This window comes from Pseudorca crassidens, chromosome 5, assembly GCF_039906515.1.
Source record: "Pseudorca crassidens isolate mPseCra1 chromosome 5, mPseCra1.hap1, whole genome shotgun sequence".
NCBI lineage: Eukaryota > Metazoa > Chordata > Mammalia > Artiodactyla > Delphinidae > Pseudorca > Pseudorca crassidens.
In genome coordinates this window covers 11,036,167-11,051,529 of record NC_090300.1, presented here as the reverse complement: position 1 = coordinate 11,051,529, position 15,363 = coordinate 11,036,167, and the positions used below count along the sequence as shown (strand labels likewise).

General features: G+C 39.5%; 1 protein-coding gene across 1 annotated transcript in view; it reads right to left on the bottom strand.

Moving 5' to 3' along the window:
* Positions 1-15,363, bottom strand: part of EFHB (EF-hand domain family member B) — a 48,765-nt gene that overhangs the window by 24,465 nt on the left and 8,937 nt on the right. The window contains exons 2-6 of the mRNA XM_067737192.1: positions 9,877-9,939; positions 9,026-9,169; positions 8,145-8,325; positions 5,768-5,878; positions 2,140-2,269 (exon numbers count right to left, since the gene is read on the bottom strand). Of these exons, the coding sequence (XP_067593293.1) occupies positions 2,140-2,269; positions 5,768-5,878; positions 8,145-8,325; positions 9,026-9,169; positions 9,877-9,939 (629 nt within the window). The remainder of the gene's footprint in view (positions 1-2,139; positions 2,270-5,767; positions 5,879-8,144; positions 8,326-9,025; positions 9,170-9,876; positions 9,940-15,363) is intronic.

Sequence of the window (15,363 nt, the reverse complement as noted above, 5' to 3'; positions counted from 1 at the left end):
CCCTCTCGCCCCCTTGGCAACCACCAGGCTATTCTCTGTGTCCCTGATTTTGTTTCTGTTTCATAGATAGGTTCAGTGAATAAACTTTTCCATACCCCCCCGAAAAAAATTATAGTACACCTACCTCACAGAGGTGTTGGTAGGATTAAATTAATCATATATAAAGTACTAAGCATTTGGCCTCTATAATTGGGAGCTGTTATTTCAGCGACCAGACAGGCAAATGAGCGAGGCAGGTGGGTGCCTGTGGGAATGTGCAAACTCTGTGTGCACCCTGGGGGCCTATGGAAACTTGGAGGGCCAGTGTATCCTTTAAAGAGGACAGAGGGTGTAAAAAATGGTACAAATGAACTTATATACAAAACAGAAATGACGTCACAGATGTAGAAAACAAACTTATGGTTACCAAGGGGGAATGGGGGGAGGGATAAATTGGAAGATTGGGATTGACTTATACACACTACTGTATATAAAATAGATAAACAACAAGGACCTACTGTAGAGCACAAGGAACTCTACTCAATACACTGTAATGACCTATATGGGAAAAGAATCTGAAAAAGAATGGATAGATGTACACGTATGACTGGTTCACTTTGCTATACAGCAGAAAGTAATGCAACATTGTATTTGTTTTGTTTTGTTTTTTGGTTTCTTTGTTTTTGTTTTTGGCCGCACTGTGCGTCACGTGGGATCTCAGTTCCCTGCCCAGAAATCGAACCCGCGACCCCTGCAGTGGAAGCTCGGAGTGGATGGCCAGGGAAGTCCCAACACATTGTAAATCAACTATACTCCAATAAAAATTAATTTTTAAAAAGTTATAAACTAAAAAAATAAAGAGGGCAGAGAGCAAAGCAAATCCACTCCCACCATTGATGTATAGAAATGCAAGCCCAGTATATTCGTTTCCTGTGGGTGCTAGACAAATTACCATGAACTTGTGGCTTAAAACAGTAGAAATGTATTCTCTGACAGTTCTAGAGACCACAAGTCTGAGATCAAGGTGACAGCAAGGCTGCATTCCCTCCAAAGGCTCTAGGGGATAATCTGTTCATTGCTTCTTCCAACATCTGGAGGCTGTTGGCACGTTTTTTTTTTTGTGGCCTTCCTTAGCTTGCTGTCACATCATTCCAGCCTCCTCCATCTTCACATCACCTTCTTCTCCTCTGAATGTCTTCTGCTTTTCTGTCTCAATCCTCCCTCTGCCTTTCCCTTATGAGGACACTTGTCACTGGATTTAGGGTCCACCCAGATCATCCAGAATGATCTCTTCATCTCAAGATCTTTAACTTAATTGCATTTACAAAGACCCTTTTCCCATATAATATAACCTTCATAGGTTTTGGGAATTAGAACATGGACATCTTTGGGGGCCACCATTCAACCCAGTACCTCAGTATTTTCAATCTTCTGATTTTTTAAACATAGTAGGAAATATAGGTTTTTATTTTGTTTGTTGGCTTAGATATAAAATATAAGACAGGGAATGAAAAACTAAGGCAACTTATTTTAATTTCTTAGGAAAGTAGTCAAAATGTAGAATGCAGGTATAAAAAGGTCACAGTTTGTGAGAGTTAAGTCAGATGCTCAGGTGCCCAAATAACTATTAAAGAAAGCTGAATGATAAATGACAGGTCAATTATATGTGACATGATTGTCTTTGTTGAGACTTGAAACCCCACTATCTTTAAGAAACATAGTAGGGTTGATCCCATAGATTAAAAACATTCATGTATGTCTTCCAATCTGCTGAAAAGACATGAAATTACTTTAGAATCACAAACACACACACAGGGAATTCCATGGCAGTCCAGTGGTTAGGAGTCTGCACTTCCATTGCAGGGGGCCTAGGCTCTATACCTGCTGGAAGAACTAAGATCCTGCAAGCCACGCGGTCAAAAACAAACAAACAAAAAATCAAACAGAAAAAAACCCAACAACAACAAAAACACAGTATCATGGTTATCGCTGGGGGAACTGGACAGTTTAGAAGACATATCACTGTGTATCTTTTTCTATTATTTTTATGTTTGAACCATGTCACTGCATTACCTCTTCAAAAAATAAACGTAATAAACTGTCAAGTCCATGTGCCATATATCTAACACTTGTTCCAAGACACAACATACTTAAACTTACATTTGTAGTTCGTGGAGCCAATGTAAAGTTTTTGCCATGTTTCGTCCATCATTAAAATGTGGTGTTGGGATCCCATACAAGTTAAATCTATGAAAACTTGACGGATTATACTTTCGGTGCTTTGCTTCTCCTAAGAAAAGAAAAGGGAAGACTTCTGACTTAAGCAACACAACTTTGTGCAAGAAGCGCATGATGTTCTCACTGACAATGAAAATGAGAGCGGGAAAAAGAATGGAACTGTCACAGCACAGGAAACTGCACACATCTGGCTACAGATGACAGATGCATTCTCCCATGTGAGCTGGGAGACTGGTGGAACAAGGGTTCCTTGTGTTAATATTTGGAAAGTAAGGAGAAAAATGATGTAGGAGAAAGACATATAACTGATGAAAAATTCAGGGCCCATCAATGTTAAAGAAATCCTTAAGATCAGGGGAGGTACTGCAAGGCTTTGTGACCCCAGCGGTGCTTTAAGCTATGCTAAGATTTGAGAGATTGGTGTTTTATATTTGCTCTTACTGAGATTTGCGTTACAACCTTCACATTTCGTTATAATCACTTATCTCATATTAGAGACGTTCAAAGGTTGATAGAGGGCTGAGAACCCAACAGGGAGGTCTTTATTTTTAAGATCTAGTACTGTACCATGATGTGGTATTAGTTTTCTCTTTGTAGATAAGAAAGTAAGACTGAAACTAGAGATCAGCTAAAAGGTTATAAAATGATGGAGAAAAGATATTCAGCCTCACCAGTAACCCAAATAATGTAAGCAAAAACAATAGCGCACAGTCATAATTCGACTCTCAGTTAAGCAAAAATAAAGAAGATTGGCAAAGTTCGCCATTGGGGAAGATGCAGGGAAATGGAAATTCTCATACACTGTGCCTGCGAGGACAAACTGGGGCAGCTATTCAGGTGGAGAGTTTGGCTCTAAGAGTGAAATTTTCAGATGCTCAGAAATGTAGGAATGTATCCTATGGAAACAAATCACATTCACAAAGATATATAAACAATACATTTTTGTAATCCTGAAAAATACAATATTGATAACTGACCTGAAAAGACAACCAAGAAATTTCATATGTGGGGGGGGGGGGCAGGGAAGAAAAAGGGGAAAAAAAAGTGTGTACAGTAGGATGCAAAACACACACATACACTCATATATGAATGAGCAAAGAAAAACATATATGAAAGTATCACCTATGGCAGACTGGGAATTGTGGGAGATTTTCTTTGCATTTCATATACTTCTATACAACCTGCATTTTATAAAAGAAAATATGTATTACTTTAGTAATAATTTAAATTAAGTGTATTTAAAAGAGGTTGTTATTGTTATTGAATGATGTCCTTGACATACTATTTCAAGTAAGTGCATATAGCAGTTTCTCCAAAAGCGTGGAGATTATTGTCACATTTAACTGAAGATAGCTCCGTGGATGGGGGTTAGAAAGATGTTTGATGTATCAAATGTAGTTATCTCTGGCTAATGGGATTTTAAGGTTACATTTACTTTTTCTTCATTTTTCCATGATATTTACATTCTCTACAATTATATTTTTATAATAAAAAATAGTGCTTTCATTAAAGGGAAAAAGTAAAAAATAAATATTTAAAGGATTGGATTCTATTCCTTTTCAAGAGGCTAGTGAGACTTTTGTAAAAATCAGCAAATGAAAGTAATTTCAGTCATGTGATAGTCCATTAGAGTCTTCTAAATATTAAAAAAAAAAATTGGACTGGGAGTTTGGGACTAGCAGATGCAAACTACCATATATAGAATGGATAAACAACAAGGTCCTAGTGTAGAGCACAGGGAACTATATTCAATATCCTGTAATAAACCATAATGGAAAAGAATGCACATATGTACAACTGAATCACTTTGCTGTACACCAGAAACTAACACAACATTGTAAATCAACTATACTCCAATATAAATAAATAATTTTAAAACTACACTCATTTTCCTCCAAATTGTCCTCCAAATGCTAAATGCATGTAAAGGGTGTCTATATACATATTCATTGAAATAGTTCTTTCTTAAAACAATTAAATGGCATTGGATTAGATTGTGCTATCGATGCTAAACTTTTCCAAAAATGAATAAAATATTTTCACAAGAGAGGAATGGAGGGAAGGAGGAATAAAGAAAAGAAAGACTAGAAGGAGGAAAAGAAGAAAGGGAGGGGACTTCCCTGGTGGCGCAGTGGTTAAGAATCCGCCTGCCAGTGCAGGAGACAAGGGTTCCGGCCCTGGTCCAGGAAGATGCCACAGAGCAGCTAAGCCCGTGTGCCACAACTACCGAGCCTGCGCTCTAGAGCCCGCGAGGCACAACCACTGAGCCTGCGTGCCACAACTACTGAAGCCCACGCGCCTAGAGCCCGTGCTCCACAACAAGAGAAGCCCCCACAATGAGAAGCCCACGCACTGCAACGAAGAGTAGCCCCCGCTCACCACCACTAAAGGAAGCCCACGCGCAGCAACAAAGACCCAACTCAGCCAAAAATAAATAAAATAAAATAAATTTATATTAAAGAAGAAGAAAGGGAGGGACAGAGCCAGGGACGCGGAGGAGACACGGAGAGAAGCCTTGTCAAGGCTGTGAAAAAGCGCGGTGGAAGCAGCCGTGGGAGGATGGAGATGATCTCAGGACCGGGGTGTACCGGCAGCGTAAGGAACCAGCAGAGACTGGTCATGGGAGAAGGGAATGGCTGACTCCAGCCGGGGAGCAATGGGCATAGCAGACAAGCCCCAGAAGGAGTATGATGTGAGGGGGCGGTGGAGGAGAAAAGTAAAGAAATAAAGACGGAGAGAGGGGTCTTGTGCTGCAGTGAAGGGCTAGTCTTACTTCTAACTAATGCAGATTAGTTCGTGAATCTTGCACAGGCCATCGGCTTTCTCAGGACAGGTATCAGAGTCTAACTGTCAATCCTCTGTTAGATCAAGATTCTACTTAGCACCCACACGTCAACAATTAAATTGTAGTTTACAGCAAACATCCAATGCCTTTTAGTTATGCTATAGAATAATTCTAGTAATAAGGCTTTTAGTCAAGATCACTTAATAATAATAATAATAATAATAATAATAATAATGATAATAGTTACTGAGCCCTCACTATGTTCCAGGCACCATGCTTGGCATTTTGCAGGCACTCACTTCATCCTCGCAACATTATTATCCCTATTTAATAAATTTTAAATAGATGGTGATAAGTAAAATATTCAAGGTCTAAAAGATAATAAATGGACAAGCTAGGCCTTGAACTTGATCTGACTCGAAAATTTCTGCACTTGACCATTATCTAATATTCCTCATGTAAAGCAAAGCACTTAGAATAATCCTATTTGAATAAAAAACAAGATTAGACTACCCAACATTTAATCTTACTTAGCTATTTTTTTCATTTTAATGAAACATATCTTTCGACATTTTACACCCAAAATGCATAAGTGTATGTGTTCCCAGCTATCGGGGTTTATAACCTTATAAGTAATAAGTTATTATTTATTGATCACCTATCATATGCCAGGCATTTTAACTTTAAGCACATCATCTCCCTTATTCCTCTTCACAAATCTGAGTCTCATATTCTCAGGCCCATTTTACACTGGAGGAGACTTACCTGCATAATAATCATTGTGAGATACAATATACAGATCGTGTCCTGCCTGTCCTTCTTCAAATACTTCTTGATAGGATTTTGGTGGATTCACCACCTCTCTAGCAGGTAATTCTGAAGGAAGAATTAATGAAATCAGTTTTAAGGCATTTTTCAACTCTTTATAACATATTTAAGTTGACTAGAGCAAATGACAAACTGGTATGCTAACTACATAAGCTACATGGGCAAAAAGCCAACATACATAGAGATTTCTCACCAAAGACAGGAATAGCCCAGGCGTCACTGTCTTAAGGATCCCACTTGAACAGATTCAATCCCTAGAATTCTGAAGAACTCCATACTGGTTAACCATTTGGTTGTCCTGAGCTATATGCCAAGCCCAGTTAAATTCCCAATTTTGAGGATCTCAGGATTCCTTTTTATTTTAGTTTGCTCCAGACTTCCCATGATCTAGGCAAATTTGAATCACAAATCAGTTTCAGAAACCCTGATGCCCTGTGGGGAAGACTTGATGCAAATGTTGGCAGCTGTAGACAACAGCACACACCCTGAATCTGTTTAGATGTGAATATCCATCTTCAAAATAGCCCAAAGTGCCGGGGAAATCACTGGCATCAGAAAGAAATTCTTCTTCTTACTGCTCCCAAACCTAGAGCTAGAAGATCTTTGTTGAACAGCTGCTTTTCCAGGACTGGTGGTCCCTGGTTTTATATATAGCGAATTATTTTCTTTTTATTGTTTCATGTAATGATTTTTAAATATAATTCCATTTACAATTTCACTCTTCTCTTTCAACCTAACAACATACATTAAGATGTTTTCTTTTGGACTTTCTGCCAAGAAGTGGGGTCTATAAACAGTTAAGAATACCAGAAGGTAGCCCTACTCAGAATAATCCTGTAAAGCAGTGCTTCTTTTTGATGTGGGAACCATTACACCTATTAATACACATATATACATTTTAGAACATTCTTTCTATTACATATTTAAATGAGGCACACCTAGGCAGTACTTTCCATATTAAATTCTTGATAGCGGTTATGATATAATTACTGTAATTCTGTAATGCCTGGTGTACTTAAATACAATTTTTAATCCTATTTAAAAGGAAAAAAAGATATTTTATCTGTTCTAAAATACATTTTTCATGTTTCAAATTTTAACAAGTTTTAACTTTAGATCTGATAAACTAAAGTACAACTGCAGATTTTGCATTCCAAGAGAAAGGCATAATTTATCTCCAGAACTGATGTTACTATGTCAAGGAAAATAATCTAATGGACATTTTGGTGAAAAAAAGATAAGTTCCTGGTGCAGAGCCGCAGTGGGTGCAGAAAGATAAAGAAAGAAGCGAATTCCTCTGCAGGATGATAAAAAGATGGAATTTGAGTTTTCCTGTAATAAGATCCCTGGAAGGAGAGGGTAAGAGACCAGAAAAGGCTAAATGTGAGAAGGTGTAAAGGGAAAGCACCCAACAACATGGCAGGACGCTGGGGCTGCAGAAGAAAATATGGCCTGTGACCAATTCTATTCTAAGTCATTTGCTGAAAGATTGCTTCACTCCCTCTCAAGATGAGAGGGGAATCTGCTCTGATACTGCCTGTTAGGTTAATAAGCAAGTGTACACATCATGGATCTTCATGAATGAGTGTTATACACAGCATTTACCTAACATCTGTTTTGTGGTCTTTGTATGAAACAGAATTTCATAAAGAGTTAAGCACAGACGTAGAGAACAAACTGGTGGTTGCCAAGGGAGAGGGTGGGTGGAGGAGGGATGGATGGGGAGTTTGGGGCTAGCAGTTGCAAACTGGTATATATAGAATGGATAAACAATACGGTCCTACTGTATAGCACAGGGAACTATATTTAATATCCTGGGATAAACCATCATGGAGAAGAATACAAAAAATTATGTATATATGTGTATTACTGAGTCACTTTGCTGTACAGCAGAAATTTACACAACATTGTACATCAACTATACTTCAATACAAAAAATTTTTTAAAAAGAATTAAGAGTTATGAACACATTAGAGGCTTTGGTGGAAATAAAACACACAAATAGATGTCCAGGGGAAAAAGATAGCAACCCTCACAGCTGGTCCCAAGATCAACTTCCCGGAGTCTTTTTCCTGTCTTTACACCATCTCTACTCTGCTCCCTGAATCTCCTCTCCAAACCCTGAACTCTTACTGCCTTGACATACATCAACTCTAAGGCTTCTGGGTCTGAGAGTAACTTTCTTGCTATGATTCCCATCTTTCATTCTGGGATCAACATTTACACCAGCACTAAATAAATCCCAACAGGATATTTAATCCCATTTTCTAAGAAGACATTTTATCACTCCTTCCCCACCCTTTATTTTCACTACCTTTGATGACTGCCGTCCCAAATGTCGTGTTGAGTATATCCAGGCCTTTAGGTAATCCTGGCGTCTGGTCATGAGATTTTCCTAACGGTGCCCGTTGATTGCTAAAATATACTGATTCCTTCTTATCTTTCATTTTCTGTTGAAAGGTTGTAATAGGCTGTGGGTTGATCAGTACCTTTGCCTAAAGAAATCATACAAAGCAAAGGTGTAACAACCAAAAACAGGAAAAAAGTCTGAACACTGAAACTCAATAGCTGGGGAGAAGACAATATGATTGTGGGAAAACATTTCATGATCGTTGTCTTGGCTCCCCTTCAAATGAACCATCAGAATTGGGGTTACGCAGCTTAGACATGTCTAACCATGACTTTTCATTGGAGCTAAAGCATTTATGAGGGCAACTCCCTGGTTACTCGACTCCAAGGTTCCAGAAAAGTAGGAATGACAAGTGCAAGAGCCACGTGATTCCCACCAGCTCCCTCCAGGTATAAGATCAGGTCTTCTGACCCTTGGCTGTCCATTCAATCTGTAGCAGGGAACACCGGGACCCTGCGTGCACGCAATGCATGTACAAGCACTCTTAGCATCTCCAGCAATATCACCCAGCCTTTGTCCCTACCATGCTTTAACAAACCTTGACAGCACTTCTCTTTACTGTGAGAAAATTAAGTGCAGCTTGGCTTTTATTATCTGAGGGGAGAATATTAGTCTGTGGCTTAAACCATTGACTTTTCTACACTCACCCTCCTGGCTGCGGCTGCTTGAATTTTTTTCACTGCCCAAGATTAAGAGTGGGAAGGAGATATTTCACTAATACCTCATTTGTTCATTTTCACCTTGGTAAGTGAATAACGTACAGGGAAAAATAGAAAAGAAGTTACCGGTGTTGAAATTTTAGATCTGATTCCATGTGTCAAAGAAGGTGCAATTTGGGGATCATTTGCTCTGCCGTAAAATACTCTTTCGGCTCCAGCAGGTGGATATCTGAAGTTGAAAAATTTTTTTGCTTCAGGTGGGGTCACTAGCTACCAACAGGGAGAGAAGAAAATAGAAGTATTAAGTACAGTCGATTAGATATTAGCAAGACTGATCTATACCCATCAATGAACAGCCTTCATTACATGAGTTTAATCAGTACCTGGGGATCTACAGCTCCAAAAAATGAAACATCCTGAAAATTTTTTAATAGAAATAAACAACATATTTTAAAAGTTATATTTAGAAAACAGCCGAGAAGTATCCAGGTTAGGAAGCATACCATAAATGACTATTTCCCATCGAAATAAATGGAATCTCCTGTAGTTTTTGTAGAGCTGGAAATTGTAAGCCTGGAATTTTCACTTCCTCACCTCCTCAATAGAAGGCCCCAAAATACAGTAAAAATAATCCAAATTGACCACATTAAATTTATGCAACTCTCAGAAGGAATGCTGAGCGTTGTTTATCTTATGTTCACACAAATGCATTTTTTTTTTTTTTTTTTTTTTTTTTTTTTTTTTTTTTTTTTTTTGCAGTACACGGGCCTCTCACTGTTGTGGCCTCTCCCGTTGCAAAGCACAGGCTCCGGACGCCCAGGCTCAGCGGCCATGGCTCACGGGCCCAGCCGCCCCGCGGCATGTGGGATCTTCCCGGACCGGGGCACGAACCCGTGTCCCCTGCATCGGCAGGCGGACTCTCAACCACTGCACCACCAGGGAAGCCCCACACACAAATGCATTTTGAAAACACTCACCCTGGGAAGTTTTTCAGTCAAGCAGTTTGCAGCTCTGTATCCAATCGGAAGAACTTTCCCTGCCTAAAGAGAAAAAAAGCAATAATTGGTCATTGTCAGGTCCAGGGGTAGTGTTTTGAAGAATGGAATGTATTTCAAATTTGGCCTATGTATCTAATGCTAAAAAGTTACTTTCAACTACTTAACACAATTAAGAAAAGTAGTAAGAACAATTAGCAAATCTAAGACAATCCTGATGTATAATATAAACGTTAGATGCTACATATATTCAAGCATACCTTTTTTTTTCACAGTGCAGCATTATTAGTGATCCATCAATTATAGAACCTCTGCAACATGCTGAGGGATTCAACTTTCAGAAATAATCCCGTCATAGTTCACAGGTTAATTATCGGCTGTCCTATTGTCATCAGTACAATGAGAGTGTGGCTGAATTCAAGCTAAACTCAAAGTATTAAGTATTTCTGAGTGGATGTGGGTGTGTTTGCACTGTGGGTGTATTTCACCAACACCCTAACTTTTTTTTTTTTGCGGTACGTGGGCCTCTTACTGTTGTAGCCTCTCCCGTTGCGGAGCACAGGCTCCGGACGCGCAGGCTCAGCGGCCATGGCTCACGGGCCTAGCCGCTCTGCGGCATGTGGGATCTTCCCAGACCGGGGCACGAACCCGTGTCCCCTGCATCGGCAGGCGGACTCTCAACCACTGCGCCACCAGGGAAGCCCACCCTAACTTTTGATATATGCGAACATGTCACCCCTGGCCATGCTTCTTCAGTGAATGGCCCAAACCTCACTTGGCTTTGTTCACTTAATTCTAATTTGGGTCTTATCTGCCCTTCCCTTGCCCAGGTAAAGATTATAAGTTCATTCCCAGCAATGCACCTCTTATCTATTTCCCGTTTATCATTTCAAGGCAGCTGATAGTTATTTCTGCAAAGCATAAGTTTCTCTTTAAAAAACCGAGAGAAAGAAACTTCCCATACAGAATGTTCTAGGTCTCTGGAGGAGGATGGAGGAAATCAGTGAAAAGCAGAGAGGCTGAGAGCTGGGTGAATGGATGAATGTGTAGGTGTTGGCAGGGGGATGGATTAATTAGACAAATGAGGGATGACTGGATGACAATAAAGAAGATGGATATAGGTGGGTAGGTGAAAGTTTTTTATTATGTTAAATGTTAACTGAGGAATTCCTCTTAGAGGGAGAACCATCAAGGATTAAGAGAGTAAGGACTTCCCTGGTGGCTCAGTGGCTAAGAATCCACCTGCCAATGCAGGGGACATGGGTTAGAGCCCTGGTCCAGGAAGATCCCACATGCCACAGAGCAACAAATCCTGTGCACCACAACTATTGAGCCCACGTGCCACAACTACTGAGCCAACGTGCCACAACTACTGAAGCCTGTGCACCTAAAATTCGTGCTCCACAACAAGAGAAGCTACAGCAATGAGAAGCCTGTGCACTGCTACAAAGAGTAGCCCCCGCTCTCCACAAGCAGAGAAAGCCCGTGCACAGCAACAAAAACCCAACAGCCAAAAATTAATTAATTGATTGATTGATAGAAAAAAAGAGATTAAGAGAGTATCTTGATGACACCTCTGTGTACAAAAGAGGAAGCCCATAGACATGGTCAGACAGAGAAGTTAATTGCTTTGCTAAAAAATGGGAGAAAATATGAAGTCTTGATGGGATAGACTAAAGAAGGATTAAGAGAGATGAGAGAAAGACTGAGAAAGAGGTGGGAGAAGGGAATGATCTAGCAACAAGGTCAGAGGCCGGGGGGCCCAAGATGCGAAACTGGCCAGTCACAAGCAGTCCAACCTTAATGCCAAACCTTGGGTAAATTCTACTTACACAACTACACAATGGGAGAAGAACCTTAGGTTAAAAAGGAAAGGGGCTGTGCTCTAACTTGAGCTGAACCAGGGTGGGGAAAAGAGAGGAGGGATGCAAGTGATTTTTTTAAAATTTCTTTTTGTTTGTTTTTTATTTTATTTATTTGTTTGTGTGTTTGTTTTTTGAGATACAAGTGATTTTTAATTCAGCTGGAGATGGTAAGAAATCTCAGAGATATCAGGGAACATAAAGTCTCTCTTGCTATACATGTTATAGAAGCTCCAGCCATTCTTTTAAATATTTAATGTAAAGATTAACTCATAAGGAATGGAGATGTGGTACATATATACAATGGAATATTACTCAGCCATTAAAAGGAATGAAATCATGCCATTTGCAGCGACATGGGTGGACCTAGAGATTGTCATACTGAGTGAAGTAAGTCAGACAGAGAAAGAGAAAGAGAAAGGAATCTAAAAAGAAATGATACAAATGAACTTATTTACAAAATGGAAACAGACTTGCAGAGTTAAAGAACAAACTTATGGTTACCAGGGGGAAGGGTTGGGGGAAGGGATAGTTAGGGAGTTTGGGATTAACATGTACACACTGCTCTATTTAAAATGTATAACCAACAAGGACCTACTGTATAGCACAGGGAACTCTTGTTCAATATTATGTAACAGCCTAAATGGGAAAAGAATTTGAAAAAGAATAGATACATGCATATACATAACTGAATCAGTTTGCTCTACACCTGAAACGATATATCACAACCTTGTTAATCAACTATACTCCAATATAAAATAAAAAGTTAAAAAGAAAAAAGACTAATTCCTAAGGCTGGGGGTACCCAGGGCAGCTACTCGCCAGGTGCTACATGATGAGAGAGATGGAAGGAAGATGACTTTACTTGTCCGTCATCTGCTGACTTTCCAAGTGTTTGACATTGGATATTCCAGGTTTCTATCACTGTAAACATTCTGTTGGACAGAAATGCCTTTGGTATTCCTCATCGAGTTGCCTACTTGAAAAGCAATTTGATTCCAAATCAGTAGCTGTAATCAGGTTTGGATGTTCTCAGGCCATTTGATTGGGGACACAAAGATGGAAGCCATTATGTCTGATTTCTATCTACAGTGTCATGTTATGTGTGACAAGTCTCGCTCCAGTCATGGATCTCTTTTTATCTCTTTTTATTTCAGTTCTTTTCAAGGATGCCTGTTCATCAATTTGAGATGTGAAGGATAGCAGAATTTGCCACCCCCAAATATGCCTCTTTGGCATAAGGATTGTTTTCAACCAATTATTTTAAGAAACAGCAGAAGCTCTGAAAACAGAGTAGAAGTTACCCTTTTGTAAGGGACATGTACATTTTACAAAGGAAATCGCTTGTAAAGGTGTTTCCCTCTCTGTACTAGGAAGAGAAGGTTGACTCTAAATGTCCAGGAACTCTTATCAATGGAGAAGGCACTGATGTAATCTGCATAATAATCCTTACCCTTGTTTACCATGCTTTCCGTGGTAACCTCCCATAGCTGGCCTTCTTTTCGCCCCAACATCTTTTTTTTTTTTTTTCATAGTTAGATGAGTTTTCTTCTTTTGTTGAAGTATAGTTGATTTACAATGTTGTGTTAATTTCTGCTGTACAGCAAAGTGATTCAGTTATTTTTTTAATATTCTTTTCCATTGTGGTTAATATAGTTCTCTGTCAACATCCTATTTTTTTTATAAGATTTTTTTTTTTGATGTGGGCCATTTTTAAAGTGTTTATTGAATTTGTTACAATACTGTATCTGTTTTATGTTTTTGGTTTTTTGGCCTCAAGGCATGCGGGATCTTAGCTCCTCGATCTGGGATCGAACCTGCACCCCCTGCATTGGAAGATGAAGTCTTAACCACTGGACCGCCAGGGAAGTCCCCCAACATCCTTTTTTGTCTGTAGCTAAAGATGGTATTTAAGGTGGTGACTTGGGCCATCTTGGGACTTACTCAGTTTTCCTGGGTATCTTCCATGTATACATGAGGTATACGTGTTAATAAATGTGTTTGCTTTTCTCTTGTTAATCTGTCTTTTGTCACAGGAAGTCTCAGCCAAGAACTCAGAAAGGCAGAGGGAAAATTATTTTCCCTCCCCTATTATTTCTCCATCAAGCTCCACAACATGGATATACTCTATTCTTCATAGCCTACACTTTGAATCTGGCTATCCCAAGCATGCTTCCCAAGTTTGGTGAAAATCTGTTGTGTAATTTTTCATGTGGTCCAGTAAGAGACAAACAGGGGCTTCCCTGGTGGCGCAGTGGTTGAGAGTCCGCCTGCCGATGCAGGGGACACGGGTTCGTGCCCCGGTCCGGGAAGATCCCACATGCCATGGAGCGGCTGGGCCCGTGAGCCATGGCCGCTGAGCCTGCGCGTCCGGAGCCTGTGCTTTGCAACAGGAGAGGCCACAACAGTGACAGGCCCGCGTACCGCAAAAAAAAAAAAAAAGAGAGACAAACGGAATGAACTTTTGTTTTATTTATATAGATATAAACACACTAAATACGCAACAACAGGCAAATGGTTAAATAAAATATGGTACCGTCAAAAGATATGCTATCGTGGAATCATTTAAAATGATGTATATACATCATTTTAATGGTATAGGAAAATGTTCATGACTTTAAAACAAAGACGTAAATTTGCATCGTACAAATTCAAAGAATCACGTCTCTATCTGCAATATGCACAGAACACCATAGACAAAAAGTTGTTAGTTGTGATCGCCATTTCTGAGTGGTGAGATTCCATGTGCTTTTATTTTCTTCTTTGCACTGTTTTCTCAATATTTTACTGCGTACTGCTTTATTACGCAAAAGGAAGCAATGGAGGCTTTCAAAAAATCTATAAACAGTATCAAATAGAAGGGAAACAGCTGCAAGAGCCCTAGAAGTAAGAATGAGAATCAAGTATATGCACAGCGAGGACGGAACTTAAGAGCAGCTTTAACGGTCACCTTAAGTTCTACTTCCTGAGCTCTAAAGGGGGGACCTCTGCTGATCCTAGGGACCCCTTAACCCGAGAAAGGGAACAATGATCTTTTCTGAGTCTTTTTCCTTTTACCTCAAGGGCATTTGTTTTAATGTCTCGGAAATGTCTTTGATTTCATCCTTCAATCCTCTACTGAATGTTTATTTAGACTCTCTAAATAACGTATATTTAAGTTCTAAAATGTCGTCTCTTCTTCTCTGGCTGTTCTTTTCTTTTTATTATTTTTATTTCTTATTAATTTTTATTGGAGTATAGTTGCTTTACAATGTTGTGTTAGTTTCTGGCTGTTCTTTTAAAAGTTCCGATCTTGTCTTACGAATGCAACATCTTTTGTCTCTCAAATAACTTTCCTGTGTGCTTACATTTCCCCTGTTCTCTCTGGGGTTTCTGTTAGCTTGTTTCGGCCCCTCTCTTCAAGCTGGCATCTGATCATCACAAAGTTTAAGACTCCACAGAGATGATTATGGAGTTCCGTGTGTTACAGGGCTTGTTGACTCTCAGGCTTTCCTATAAGATGATCAGTTAATGAGGCAGCCTTTATTTTGGTAGAGTCCCCCTATAAATTTTTTTTTTCCTCTAGGCTATTCAGAATTTCCAGAGGCTAATAATAATGGTAATAATA